This window comes from Notechis scutatus, chromosome 1, assembly GCF_049901735.1.
Source record: "Notechis scutatus isolate UNSWTSFEM ecotype Mainland chromosome 1, rNotScu1.2, whole genome shotgun sequence".
Lineage (NCBI taxonomy): Eukaryota > Metazoa > Chordata > Lepidosauria > Squamata > Elapidae > Notechis > Notechis scutatus.
In genome coordinates, this window is record NC_142009.1 from 299,013,896 (window position 1) to 299,028,870 (window position 14,975).

At 36.8% G+C, this 14,975-nt stretch overlaps 1 protein-coding gene across 7 annotated transcripts in view; it reads right to left on the reverse strand.

The window, feature by feature from the left end:
- Positions 1–598: 598 nt before the first annotated feature.
- PTPN21 (protein tyrosine phosphatase non-receptor type 21) overlaps positions 599–14,975 on the reverse strand; it is a 57,638-nt gene continuing 43,261 nt past the window's right edge. For all 7 annotated transcript variants that reach the window (XM_087952049.1, XM_087952048.1, XM_026679160.2 and 4 more), the window contains 6 exons: positions 13,506–13,643; positions 11,661–11,882; positions 10,629–10,757; positions 8,622–8,856; positions 6,770–6,930; positions 599–5,268 (listed from right to left, as the gene is read on the reverse strand). In XM_087952049.1, coding sequence (XP_087808175.1) covers positions 5,140–5,268; positions 6,770–6,930; positions 8,622–8,856; positions 10,629–10,757; positions 11,661–11,882; positions 13,506–13,643 — 1,014 coding nt within the window. In that variant the 3' untranslated portion in view covers positions 599–5,139. The remainder of the gene's footprint in view (positions 5,269–6,769; positions 6,931–8,621; positions 8,857–10,628; positions 10,758–11,660; positions 11,883–13,505; positions 13,644–14,975) is intronic.

A 14,975-nucleotide genomic window follows, 5' to 3' on the forward strand; every position in this document is an offset into this window, starting at 1 on the left:
TTTGGCTCCTGCAACACTCATGGATGTACTTGGCAGAGTATCCAATTTATGTTTTAAAAAGTTAGAAATTGTCAAAATCTTGCAAGGCTTCAACATTCTTGCATAGGGTTTTACGTAATACCAAGTAACAAACTTAACTTTGTAAGATATTAACGTTTTAATTTTTTTTACAAAAATGTATTTTAGTCTCCAAAACGAACGAGTTAACATTTCTGTTTTAAGCTATACAACATTGTTAATCTCCACCAAGAAAGCTATTTACAACTTTTATTTGCCCAATCTCTTTATTTCTTGTGTTCAAACAGAAATGATCTTAAGCTCCATACCAGCACAAAGTTCCTGGAAATAACAGTTTTCTTCAGTCTTTGCCAATATTAAAGGATATTACTTCTGTAGTATCAATGCCTGCAACTAAATAATCTCAAATGTTGTGCAATACACCATTGGGAATTGTTATAATAAATTATTCTACGCAACATATTTGAAGGTATCCTGTTTTGGATTATGAAATGGATTGAGTTTTATATTGCATTCAGTATTATTATTTCTATTTATGTCCAAAAGATCAATATTCAATAAAGTTATTAAACAACTCAGGTTTGAAGCGCTTCGAATATTTATTTTCATGGCAAAAATAGACTATAATATAATTCATTTCACATATATTACATATCAAAGAAAAACAACCCTTTCTATCAAATATAATCTGCACATTGTTTTAAAAACCCATCTCAATTGTACATGATTTAAAGCTGCAGCAATTATACATTTTTACACTTGATAGAGACAAAGCAGATCTTATGTGTAAAAAACACTTTAGCTTGACATTAAAAAATAATACTTCAATTTTGAGATGTGCTACTCAATCCTTGTATACTGACGTAAAAAAGGAGAAATTGTGTAAAAACCACTGTCTTTTCTTTGCATAGATTTAATTGCTTAAGGCTAGTGGGATGTTGAGGCATCTATTTCAAGATGCAACATGATGCAATATTGCTACTTTTACCCAAAACTAATTTCAAGCTCTACATCTTCATACATTAGAAGAGTAGCATGGGAGCTGTTTTCTTGGACTTCAACCCAGGTCTCTAGTATAGCAGGACATGATGTTCATGATGTACTGCCATTTTTCCCCTAACAAGTGCTGTTCAGTCCCTTGGAAGGACTCTACTGGCGTGGGAATGTGCAGTACTCTTAGATTTAGATTTTTTAAAACCTGCCTTTATTATTTTTATAAATAAGACAGAACATACATAACACTTCTTCCTCCTCCTATTTTCCCCACAACCACCACCCTGTGAAGTGGGCTGGACTGAGAGAATGACTGGGCCAAAGTCACCCAGCCAACTTTCATGACTAAGGCAGAGCTAGAACTCAAAGTCTCTTGGCTTCTAACCTGTGTCTTAACCACTAGGCTAAACTGGCTCTCATTCATCTTGCCCGAGTAGTTTCTTGGCAGAAAGCCCAGAACTGAATAATTCAAAATAAATTCCATACCACTGTAGTGGTATGAATTCAAATTGTCTCACAGTAATTCAACAAATGAGGTCGGACATGTTTTGGGTCCATGGTGAATACAAGAAAACAGCATTACAAAGAAAGTTTGACATTGTTGATTTTATGTATTTTGTCTGTAAAAAAAATTATGACCAAGTTTGGTTATTTTTGTAGCTTTTATGAAGATTTAACAGGAACGTATTTTAGCGAACCTAACTGCTCATTTTTATTCTGGAACCTGAAAGTTCATTTTAGATTGTTTCAAACTCCATATGTTTAAAGGTGATTCTAATAAAATAAAATGGCACATAACTTCCCTCAATATATATTTAGGCATAATTTCTTCTCAATCTGTGCTCAAAAAATGAGGACAAAATATAGTGGAATTTTAAAAAGACATGCATTATAATACACAAACCACAACTATGTGGTTTGTTTCATCTATATTAAAGCAAATGATATTTTATTTAGCACCTCTGAAGAAAAAAAAAATCAGTGGCACTTGCTTCTTTGCAAAACACAGCATCATGTCAACAGTGATTTTGGCCAAACAACATACTAGTTCATTTAGTAGCTTGTTCAAAACATAAAATGCAGTTTAAAGAAAATTATGCCCAAAGGATACATTCAAAATAGAGCAACAACTGAGTTGGAAAGAAGCTGATAGCCCAAAAAGACAAGTGCAAGGCAAAGAAACTGGTCCCTACAGTATGTAGCAACAAGATCCTCAACTCAGATAGCATTCTTCTCTCTTTCCAGTCTTTTACATTCTTCAAAATATTTCCCCTCCTACTCATGATGTTAGAGTTTATCTGCAGTAATTTGATCTACAAATTACATTTTTCAGATTAGGAAGGAAAAGAGTAGGCTTCACAAAGAAAGGAGTAATCCCCCATAGTTATCTGGATTGTACCTAGATTGGACAGTACAATATTGTGCCACTGAGATTTTTTTTTTCACATCTCCTTCACTGCACTGGAATAGGTCATCTAAGATGTTTCCTTGTAAGTGTCATAGCTTATAAATCTGATCTTGAACTTAGCTTTAAGAACTACAAACCACATACAATCACAGACAGCAAGGCAACCATATAAATCACGTTGCTTGCAACAGTCTATCAAAGTTAGCAAATGTATATAATTTAGATATTTAGAGGATGATATTAGATATTAGATATTTAGATATTTAGAGGATGACTTCACTTTGCAGTTCATTTTGCTCTGTAGTGCATGCTAATTAAGACCATTCAAGCGCAGAACAGAGAAATCATTTTATTCTTTCTTGCACCCCACCCCTACCAAGTATAACTGTTAGAAGATATCCCACCAGAGAAACAGACGAGCAGAATCCTTGAGCTCTGACTTCATAAATAGGTTCATCCATAATATTAATTTCCCACTTCTACCTTTCTACCTTGTGCTGCGCAAGCCAGGCCCAAATAAACAGCAAACAGTTTCATTATACAGAAAACTTTACATTGAACATTTTTTCACAGAACGTCGGAGAGCCAAAAGATAGAATTTAACCAAGACTTAAAAATTAAAATTTGAATTTTCAAAAACTATTTGGAACACACCTTTATGGACTTGGACTACCATACTGCATTTCAAAAGTTAAAGTGAATGCTTTAGGAACATCATCTTGCAAATTATTGTACAGTATTGTAGACACTAACACTCCCAAATGTATCTTCAGCCCGCCCTAATGCATAGCCCCATCCCGCCATCAAAAGTTCATGCCGGATATCTTAACTTTCCTGAAAAGCTCTTTTGAAGAAGGTAGTGTTTTCAAAATGAAATGCCAGTTCAAGGAAGATCGGCAAAAGCCAACATCTTCAATGGATTGTTTTCAAAAACTGCTACTATCACCTTGTAAAAATTGCATGGAAAACCAGTTCATATACACAGCTCCCAAGTGGTAAAAAAAACAAGGAACATCGAGATTGCACACTGGATATTAGTATCATTAGTATCAACCCATCTGATTGTTCTTTTTGCCATAAAGATCAATCAAATAATCTAAGCATCTCAGAAACACCTTTTGGCATCTCAGCCGGAGAATGTATAATGCATTCCTGTAAACTAAAGTTTACAAGAAATATTCCTTAGAGTCTGCACCACAAACACAGATCAGTTTGACTTCTGGCTTAATAAAATCTGATACTCTCAAAAGGACACATAGTACTGCTTTGAAGAAATAGCTCCCATGTTGTTCGAAGTATCATACTATGCTTACTGTGTTGTACAGCTGCCTGAAGCATTCATGCATCCATCCAACTTTCCCTCCCTTCCATCCTCTTTGGTACAACTATACAGCCTAGTGGAAAATACATAACTCTTGCTTTTCACATGTACACTTTCCATCAGTCATTTCTGCTTTAAGAAGCATGCAGACTTTCTAATGTTAGCATAATGTTATTGGAGAGGCTGCTTTGGAGATATTATCCAGAGGAAAAGAGAAATAAATTTGGTGACTAAAAAACATTCATCCTTTTTCTTTTCTTTTTTACTTTCTTGATAGGGAATTATTAACAAAGGCAATTTTACTGCCACTTTGCTAAATTATGCAGCCCAATAACCACATTCCACATTAAGTCAAATTCTTTTGTACTCGCTCCACATTCAATACCTTTTTCTAAAATGAAATTTGCAGGCTAAGCAGATAAACATACCGTTTCTCTAGATAAATAAAATATTTAAACCAGTGTTTAAATATTCATCTGTATTCAACTTGATTTCAATCAGAAGTAACAAGCTGTTCCTTAAAGAAATCATTCTGGAGCTACACTTCATTAATTATTACTTTCTGAAGTTTTGAGGAACTACACACGATTTCCTAGGATAACCTTTTTCTTTTATTGTACTTTTTGACCTAGAATGTGACCCAACAATAATTTCCTTACAGCAGCAGCTGTAAATTTTGTCCTCGCTTTTACCATCTTATTTTCTTTCTCTTCCCTTCAAAGATTTGCCAACTATTTGTTTAATGTACCACAAATGTTACCACCTGTTACCATCTTCCATTTAACTCTTTTCCTGTTACAAATCTTAAGCCAAATACTAATGTTCTTTTATTGCATGCTGTCTGTAGCCTGCAGTTTCTAGAGTAGTGCCCCACTTCTGGCAAAAAAATAACAATACACTCTCTGTCTTAAGTGCTTCCTTTAATGGCTTGTTGGTGATGCTGGTTGCAATATAAAAATCAACACACACACACACACACAAACATTCACAGAGATTGAAATAAAAAACTCAAGCACAATGATGCCATTTATCACTACTGTATAGGCAGGGCACACTTCTTTCACCACAGTCTATCTACAAGTATACATCAGTATAGCTTTCCATTCATAATGATATAACCATCATGATTTTCAGTACAGCGCAGTAATGTCTTCCTAGGATCAGCAGTTGTATGCCTGCCATGAACACAGTTTCATCGGAAGAACCCAATGAATCATTCCCATTTCAAATCACTGCTCCCCAACACACACACATTCCTTTCAGCTTCAACATGAACTCTGCTAAAGCAATGCCCAGTTGCATACAGAATTTTTAAACTTCATGTAATCCTGGGAGGCAAACGTCTGCTTTTGTAAACTCTTGAAAAGAAGGAGACTTTTGAAGCTTGAATGAAGAAAACTTATATAAGCCTTGAACTCTTAAGAAACTGGATGAGAACTCCATAGACAAATGTGTATTGGCTTAGGGTTTGCACCATCATCATCCTTTGCTGCCTCAGCATTTCTAGCATTCTTGGGATATCCAGTGCCTAAAAAAAACATACACATAAGTTGGGAAATTATTTAAGTGGTGATAATAAGCCACAACTGATGTAATAATCTGGGAAGAACAGGAGGAGGAGATTCAGTTTCACAGTGATCAGACAAAAGACATATCAGCCTACAGAAGGAATGATGATGGAGGAAGCATCTCAGAAGGGTCCCTCCCTAGTTATCGGAAAAGTAAAGGGAATGGAGGGGAAAAGTACTTTCAGACTTGCAGGATTCTGTGACAATATAACAAAGGCAATGTTAGAATAGAATAGAATAGAATAGAATAGAATAGAATAGAATAGAATAGAATAGAATAGAATAGAATAGAATAGAATAGAATAGAATAGAATAGAATAACAGAGTTGGAGGTCTTCTAGTCCAACCTCCTGCTTAGGCAGGAAACCCTGCACCAGTTCAGACAAATGGTTATCCAACATCTTTTTTAAAACTTCCAGTGTTGGAGCATTCACAACTTCTGGAGGCAAGTTGTCCCACTGATTAATTGTTCTAACTGTCAGGAAATTTCTCCTTAGTTCTAAATTGCTTCTCTCCTTGATTAGTTTCCACCCATTGCTTCTTGTCCTGCCCTCGGGTGCTTTGGAGAATAGCTTGACTCTCTCTTCTTTGTGGCAGTCCCTGAGATATTGGAACACTGCTTTCATGTCACCCCCTTCTTTTCATTTAATTAGACATACCCAATTCCAGTATCTGTTTTTTATATGTTTTAGCCTCCACATCCCTTAATCATCTTTGTTGCTCTTCTCTGCACTCTTTCTAGAGTCTCAACATCTTTTTTACATCGTGGCAACCAAAATTGAATGCAGTATTCCAAGTGTGGCCTTACCAAGGTATTAACACTTCACGTGACCTTGATTCTACCCTCTGTTTATGCAGCTGAGAACTGTGTTGGCTTTTTTGGCAGCTGCTGCACGCTGCTGGCTCATGTTAGCATTCGTGGTTTTGTTTTGTTTTTGTCTGGATTACATAGACACTTGTATAACAAGTCTTTAAATATCAGTAAAGAAACAGAAGAGGAAGGAAATGACATGATATTCTTTTTAGGTGCTGCTCTGACAAGGTTATTTAGGAATATCTTCTTGGAAAAAACATGCTAGTTCAGGGGTGTCAAACCCGATCACATTGCGGGCCGGATAGTGACATATCGGGATGATTTTTGCCTTTGCGGAGGTGGGATGGGCATGGTCTGCGTGGGCCGTATCCGGCTTGTGGGCCACCAGTTTGACAGGCCTGTGCTAGTTTTTGTGGATTTTGGTTTGAGTAGGTTTTAGATCCCTAATTTTGTACTTTCCAATCTAACATTGAGACAAGCACATTACTGTTTGTCCAGTAGTTACTTCAATCATGAAAGAAGGTTGGTGCATTGTGAGGATCATTACTGAACATGAAATAAACTTTCGTGGGCTTTCTCAATAGGTATCCCCTCAAGGATATTCCCATTTACTCCCATAATTCCTAGTTTTAAAATTAAGGAATTACCTCATTGTGCTCCAAACAGGCAATCATGATCTCTGATAGGATGACCACTCCAGTTCTTCCTACACCAGCACTGCAGTGCACCAGTAGAGGGGGATTGGGAATTGCAGGGTCTGCGGTACTGTTGGTATGACGCCGTACTGACTGTATCTCTTCCAAGTATGCTATCGGATCCAGAGGAAAAGAAGAAAGGGAAAATATTTAAATTAGATATCACTGATATATTTTTTGGGTCTTTGTAGTAAGAAAAATGTATATCCTAATTCCAACTATGTATTGAACTATTCAACTTTTGAGTTCAGAAATTAAACAAAACTGAGCTTAGTATTTGGATAAGATCTTTAAAAAATATTACGGCTGTAGGTCTGGATAAGATGATGCAAAACATCCTGGAAAAAGATACTTCAAACCACTTCTCTATTGCAACCAATAAAACTGCAAAAATGTATCCATCAAAACATTTACAGCTGACTTTGATTCAAGGGAGAATTTAGCAGTGCCCCACGCTAACACTAACCTGGAATATATATCTACATGTAAACTTCATGTTATGACTGTGATTGAGCCCTTTGAATGATCTGTTGTAGGTCAGGCTGGTCATTCAACAGGTCATCACATGACAGACCCTTTTTGATGACATTCTTTGTACTGGCCATTAAGCAATTTCCGCAATGGTGTTTTTGTTTTTTGCCAGAAACCAGAAGCTAATGCAGGTTTCTAGCAAAATAGTAATAAATCACAGTCACCTGATTGCAGATGCTGCAAATAGAAGTAAATGTGAACTGACTGCTGAACACCACAAAATGTGATCATGTGACCATGAGGGGAGGATATCAGAACTTTCAGGTTGCAAGTACCACCCACATATGTCTGCTGGAACTTTGAATGGATGCTAAGTGACCAGTCATAAGTCAAGGACTATCTGTATTCAGCACAATGTTACATACAAATAAAGTCTGTTTAAATATCTTGCCTTCTAATTAGGAATTTAAATAACATAATTAACTTTATTCAATGAAATATTGATATATTTCAGTAAATTTCAGCTTTGCTTGCTCTCCACAACCTTCCCTTCTGAAATGAGATGAATTTACTGTGGTCTCCTTAACAACGATGTCTAATGTTCTCTTAGGTGACAGCTGTGATTAAAATCTAATGACCTTATTTTTTTTAAAATGAGTAAATTACTAAAGTTCCTAACAGAACAAAACAGCAGAAATGAAAACAAAAGTGTGCTCAGTTATCCTTATGGCAATGTGGGAGGAAGAGAGAGTAACATACAAACGCATAATGATTCTTTCATATTGCAATAAACTATATCTTAGCTCAGAGCCTAAACAACTATTGATGGTGTCCACATATCACATAAATTGCATTCTTTCTCTCCCTCCCCCCCCCCCCCCACACAAAGAGGTTGAAATCTTGTAAGAACATTAAACCTTAAAAGATTTCAGTATTTTTACAATGTATTTCAGGGCTGATTTGGCCAACATTTGGTAATGTTGGGATAGGCTAACCTTAAAATTGCACACAACAGTGCTCAGATCACCATGCACCTAGTGGAAGGTGTGCATTTAGACTTCATACATAGCCTGGGGAGCCATAGATGTAAGGCAAAACTTAGCTACTATTTTGTTTCAGCTGGTTTCCTATGTCATATGCTTTTACATAATAGAAATAAGAAATAAAGGGAAAGGAAGGGAAAGGAAGGGAAAGGGAAAGGGAAAGGGAAAGGAAGGGAAAGGGAAAGGGAAAGGGAAAGGGAAAGGGAAAGGGAAAGGGAAAGGGAAAGGGAAAGGAAAGGAAAGGAAAGGAAAGGAAAGGAAAGGAAAGGAAAGGAAATGCAAGCACATACACAGAAACCCTTTTGTGTCTTCTGGGCAGCCATGCTCTGGCCAGTCAGTATACTGAAGATGCCAAACTGTTCTCTCTTGTCCTGTGAGGAGATGTTTGATCTTCAAACCTGTGGTGGCATAGCAACCAGAATCAGTCCGGAAGCGAGTAGTGATCTTGAATCTCCCATAGGTCACTGTGTTGTGCCTTGAACCAAGTCTCGGCCAGTATCGGAAACTTTTCTCTCGGCCAACTTCCTGCAAATATAATGTCTAATCAGCAAAAGAATAAAGAGGTAGCTGCAGAACATTCCACAAGACTTATTATTAATATATTATTAATTATTATTTTGGGGGAAGGAGTTTAGTAATTCTTCACCCCTTCATCTTCAAGGTATCTTTTCAAATACCTTGTAATCCAAATTGGGCTGAGAGTTGCACGGGTCAATGAGATACAAGAATCAGAAAGCATGACTTCCGGTTAAGCTGAGAAGTGAAAGTTTTTGGCTGACCGGGATAATAAGTAACATTTAAATACCCTGGAATTTTAATTTCATTAAAGATACATCGTTCCCAAAGAAGATTGGAAAAAGTGACAGATGAAAGTTAAAAGGGAAAGTTTTTCTTCTCACTCTCCTTCCTTACGGTGATAGCAGATGGAAATCGGAAAAACCCGTTTGGCACTAGCAGGTAATTAAACTTGAAAGTTAAAGCCAAGGGGACATTAAAGATTTCTGAACATTGGGGGGAAAAAAATTTTTGCTATAAGTGGGAAGGGAGAGGAAAAGAATTAATATTAAGATTTTGCTGGAGGAGGCTGCTTGGAACTTATAAGACTAGAGTTAAATTGTAACAAGACTTCTAAAAGATATATTTTGGAACTTTGCAATTGAACTGTACCCCAGGAAGAGAAAGTATAAAAGAAGAAAGTGCTAAATGAAACAGTTTGTGTATATTTGGATTGCTTGGTGACTTTGGGACCTTTGGAAATTATTATTTGAAAGACTAAAAACATTTGGGTTGTTTAAAAAAACTTTTTCATATTTAAAAAAGAGATTCTGCAAAAGTATATAAGACTGTATTGGTGTATTTGTATTTGAAATAATGTTAGAAAACTGGAACATTATATGATTATAAAATGGGATGAAATATTAAAAGGAATGTGTAAAATGCTTAAGATTTAATGATAGAGTTTAATTTGCTATGGATTATTGTTTTAATTATATTATAAACTTATTATTTTCCTATTTTAAAATATAGTACATAGCTTTAGAATGTACTAAGCAGAATCAGAATGAAAATTATATATTATTTTAAGTGTTAAATTTAGGGGAAAGATATAAAGGCGTCATACTTCAATCAGTGATTACAGGAGAAATTTTTGTGTTAATGAGAAAAGATAATAGATAATTGAAATAGAACAGACAAAAGATACAAGCATAATGATTTAAATTGAGATGAAATAAATAAAATAGAATTAAGAGAGTGAAAAGAGGAGAAGCTATATAGAAAAATATAGAATGGTAAATAAGATATGAAATGGTATATAAAGTGAGCATGAATTTGATTAATGTCTGTACAAAAAATGTAACCCGGGACTAAGCCGCTTTCCAAAAGAAGTTTTATGTTTTCATGTTTTGTGTTTTGTTTGTGTATGTTTGTTTATTGAAAATTAATAAAAAAATTATTAAAAAAAAAGAATCAGAAAGCATCCAAGTGTCTACTGTTGATTCCTAAATCAGTTGCATTCCAACTTGATGTCCTATAGATATATTGGAATGCAACTTCCCATATATTAAGGTAAAAAAGGCAAGCAAACAATTCTAGTAGTTACAGTCCCTAAACATTTAAAAGGGACCAAACTGAATAAAGTATGTGTTGGTTTTGAATGATTTTCCATACTAGTTCTCTACATCATTTTCTGGAATCCAGTCAAGACAAAAATCAGCTTAAACCAAAGGCTGACCCGTACATTCATTGCAAAATTATATTTTTGAGGGCTGAGGTATGATTCAGGAAGATATATTTACCTCTTCTGCTGTCACCATGGTTATAATGGCAACCCCTTGCTCCCATACCATCTGCCAGAAATCTTGGCATGTATTCTGCAAAGGACCTTGAGTTGCAATATAATCCCACTCCATGCCCCCGACACAGACCTGTAGAATAAAAAACAGGATATGGATGCCAAGATTATGAAAGGATACTGGTCCACAATGCAAAGGGAGAAAAAATGAACCCATATTCTTTAATTTCTGTATTTAATCCCAGAAATAGAATTTTGAAAAGCTTAAATGCTAAAAATGGAACAAAATAAATTTTTGTTCTTTCCTTTAAACATGGTTCCCTCCAGTGGTAGGATTGAAAAAAATTTACTACCGGTTCTGTGTGCATGACCTGGCTTGGTGGGCGTGGCTTGGTGGGCGTGGCAGGGGAAGGATACTGTAAAAATCTCCATTCCCCACTCCTGGGGGAAGGTTACTGCAAAATCCCATTCCCTCCCCACCCCCCTAGCCTGATTTCCAGCTCCCTTCTCCTGTGCAGAGCAACAAAAGAAGACCCAGCTGAACAGCTAGGACTCGGGAGGCAGAGAATAGATGGGGGTGGGGCCAGTCAGAGGTGGTGTTTGCTGATTCTCTGAATTACTCAAAATTTCCACTACCAGTTCTCCAGAACTGATCAGAACCTGCTGAATACCACCTCTGGTTCCCTCCATACCAATCAAAACTATTAAAAGAGTGCTTTCTAGGGCCATTACTTTGGGGGTGAGGTGAGGGACTTGGACAGGAAATGCCTTTTTTCAGTTGATTCAGACTACAGATAAGGCTAAAAAAGCATGCTATGGTTACATTCTTAACCTTATATAGCGCCAACCACAAGTCCCTAATCTGTGCTTTCTTGCTTTCTTGGACTGTAATTTTTTTGTATCATTATCAAGCAATTATATTAACATATATTTTTTGAGTATGATCTCAGACTTTGGGGAGAATGATATTTTAAGAAGTTTTTGAAATTTAAGTGGAAGAATTGTTTATGAATACACATCTTATTTCTAACCCTACCTTAATGTGTGATGCGTTGATATAGCCCGTATTATTTTCCTTAGTAGGGACTAGCTCAACTCTGGTGTCATCATAAGGAAGCACATCCTGGAATCGGTTCCTTTCTGCATTTTCTGGGAGACAGGCTATTGAACAGTCACCTTCTACAAGCCTTTTCTTCTGAATCCGTTCATATTCCGTAAACACCATCCCTTGGTCTAACCTTTGTTCCAAACCCTTAAACTAAAAATACAGAAACACAGATGGAATCATACTAGAGATTTTTCCTTCCATAAATATATGGTAGTGAAAAAAATATAGGTTATTTAAAAAACATTTAATATATAACTTCCCATTTTATATTATCTGAGTTTGTCTAAAATATTCTTGTCTTTTCCCTTAAGCCAAATTTCTCAATGATTTGTAACATATTTAAAATAGTTGTATATGTTCCTTCTCGTTGTTACAAATGCTGGCAAACATGCCAATAGAAATTAAATAATTTAGATGCATGTACAAATAAAACCTAGCAGTGAAATTCCAGACAGCCAATACCTGAAATGAGATGAAGCCAAGGATAATTTGGAAAGTTTGTTTAGGGCCACTGACTCTACTCTTAGGCACACAGAACAAGGAACCAATATCAAAAGAGTATAATAATAATACAATGGTTGCCATCTACCATTTCTTTTAACAACTGTTTGCTGTATGAAGGCTGTCTACGACAGAGTTGCCCAACTTTCTGCTTTGCAAACTGGAGGGGGAGGGAGGAAGAAGATGGTCCTGTGTGTGCAGCGGGCAAGTGTGTGTGCGTGCAACTCCATTTGCATAAGCAGCCATAAACACCCACTGCTCAAACAAATGGGAGTGCGCGCACATGCGGTCACCTGCTGATCACACAAATGGGATGCACATGCACACGGTTGCCCACCACTTCCACAGATCACTTCCGAAAGGCGAAAGGCCCGGTAGTAAGCTGCAGCCCGGGGGTTGAGGACCCTTGTTCTAGGAAACAAATATCATTTTAACTAAATATTTTTAAACCATTTCTAATGAAAAAAAACTATAAAACCTGTGCCTCAGTCATCTTTTCAGAGATATTTCTTTATGTAAACAGAGAAATAGAATGACAAAGGGCGGGAGGAAAAGCAGTGAGCGTAGGAGCAATGTCCCACTTCCTGACAGCTTCCCCACTGAGTTTCCCAGTGGGAATCTGGCACAGACTATCGCAAATTTCCCCTTTGCTGCTGGGTGGGGGAGGGCGTGACACTGGCTGAAATTATCACAGAACGTTGAAAATGAAAGCTCACATGACTGCAATGGCAGTACAGCAGCAGCAACAGTAAACCAACCACAACTTTTCTAAATTTTATTCCTTTGAGAACCATGGCTACTGGATTTTGGATACATTTTATATGTTAGCCCATTTGAGGCATGTTAGTTCAAAAATTGTTGCCCTGTGATGCACTGTTTTGCAAGAGAGTTTTAGTAGTACATAGATAACTAATTAAACTTAAATAAATATATATTTGGTCTAAGCAGTTAAAAGACACTGATGATTGACAAGCTGATGATCAATCCTAATACTATTCTTGTGTCCAAAATGAATTTGGATAGACAAGTTTGAATAACTAAACATTGGAGACAGTGGTGGGATTCAAATTTTTTTACTACCGGTTCTGTGGGTGTGGCAGGGGAAGAATACTATAAGATCTCCAGTCAGAGGTGGTATTTGCCAGTTCTCCAAACTACTCAAAATTTCCGCTACCGGTTCTCCAGAACTGGTCAGAACCTGCTGAATACCCCCTCTGATTGGAGATGAATTTTCAATACACAGCCACAATTCCAAGCAAACTTCAGACCAACCCGTTCATCATTTGTTGCTCTGGGAGATTCTTCCTTCCCCTCACTTGGCAGAGGAAGACGAGACAATGTTAGTCCATTCAGAGCTGCTAACTTCAAAGGTCCTATTTTTTTAGCTTCAGCTCTGTTCTTTTTCATGACCTGTTGGAAGAAGACAATCTTTCAAAATATATTGTGATAGAAACCAGAGACAAACTGGATCGCTGGAGGAGCAACAAATTTGGGAGACAACCAGAAAAGTACTTCACCTTTTCCCACACACACACTAAGGAAGGGCACACCATCAGATCCTCTGGCCAATACAGTTCTACAGATAATGACAGCCAGGCAACCTTCTTTTCATGTTGCCCTCTTTATTTAATTCTTAAGTTTCTGAAATTTCACAAATTAATAAACAGACTTGCCCAAGAAAGTGGAGTTTCATGAACAGTGAGAATAACAATTGAGAATTAGGATAGGGTAGCTACAACTTCAGGGAGATCAATTTATTCAGTAAGAATGGTTAAAATCTTGCTTTTTTCCCATGGAACTCAAGGAGAAGCAGATATAAGCCCTTTTCTATATAAATAAGGAAATAACCCTATATGTTAGGTGAGGCTTAAAGTGCAGTGGTCCAAACTTTGAAGTTATACAAGAATATGAACACTTCCCCATTCAAGCCTGGTACTCTAGGGGTCTGCGTGTGTGTAGACGTATAATTTCTCTTCATGAAATAATGAATCATAACATAGCTATACATGATATACATACGCTAAATAAAAGTAAAGATTTCCTTTTTCCAGTCATATTTGACTCTAGGGGGTGGTGCTCATCCCCACTTCTTGGCTAAGGGAGCCAGCATTGCCTGAAGACATTATCTGTGGTCATGTGGCCAAGGCACACGGAACATTGTTATACCTTCCCACCAAAGTGGTAGCTATTTATCTACTCACATTTGCATGTTTTTGACCTGGTAAGTGGATAAGAGCTGGAGCAGGAATGGGGAGTTCACCCCATTGTGGGGCACTTGGGTCTTTCCAGCTGACAAGCTCACCATTTTTTACTGCTGAGCCACCCTGCCTCGTGTATGCATATATGTATACAGAGGTGTATCTATCTATCTATCTATCTATCTATCTATCTATCTATCTATCTATCTATGGAATGTTTGATACATTTCAGTAGGATATGATATGACATGCCATAACATGCTATAAACTTACATAACAATCTTCTCATGAAGCAATGAGGGAATCATAATAGCTATATTTAGGATGTAGGACCATTTAAAAAATTCATGTGAATCTGCTTCTATGTGAGTATTAACACGAGATCTCCGTAAATTTAATATGTATACTAGTTTTCTCCAGGCCATGAAAGGGACCATAGCTTGAAAATAATCCATATTCTTTTCATACCGTCAGTCCCATGTTCATTGCCATGTCATCAATAGACAAACCTAGCAGAGACATATACTTATGATGCCACTGGTTT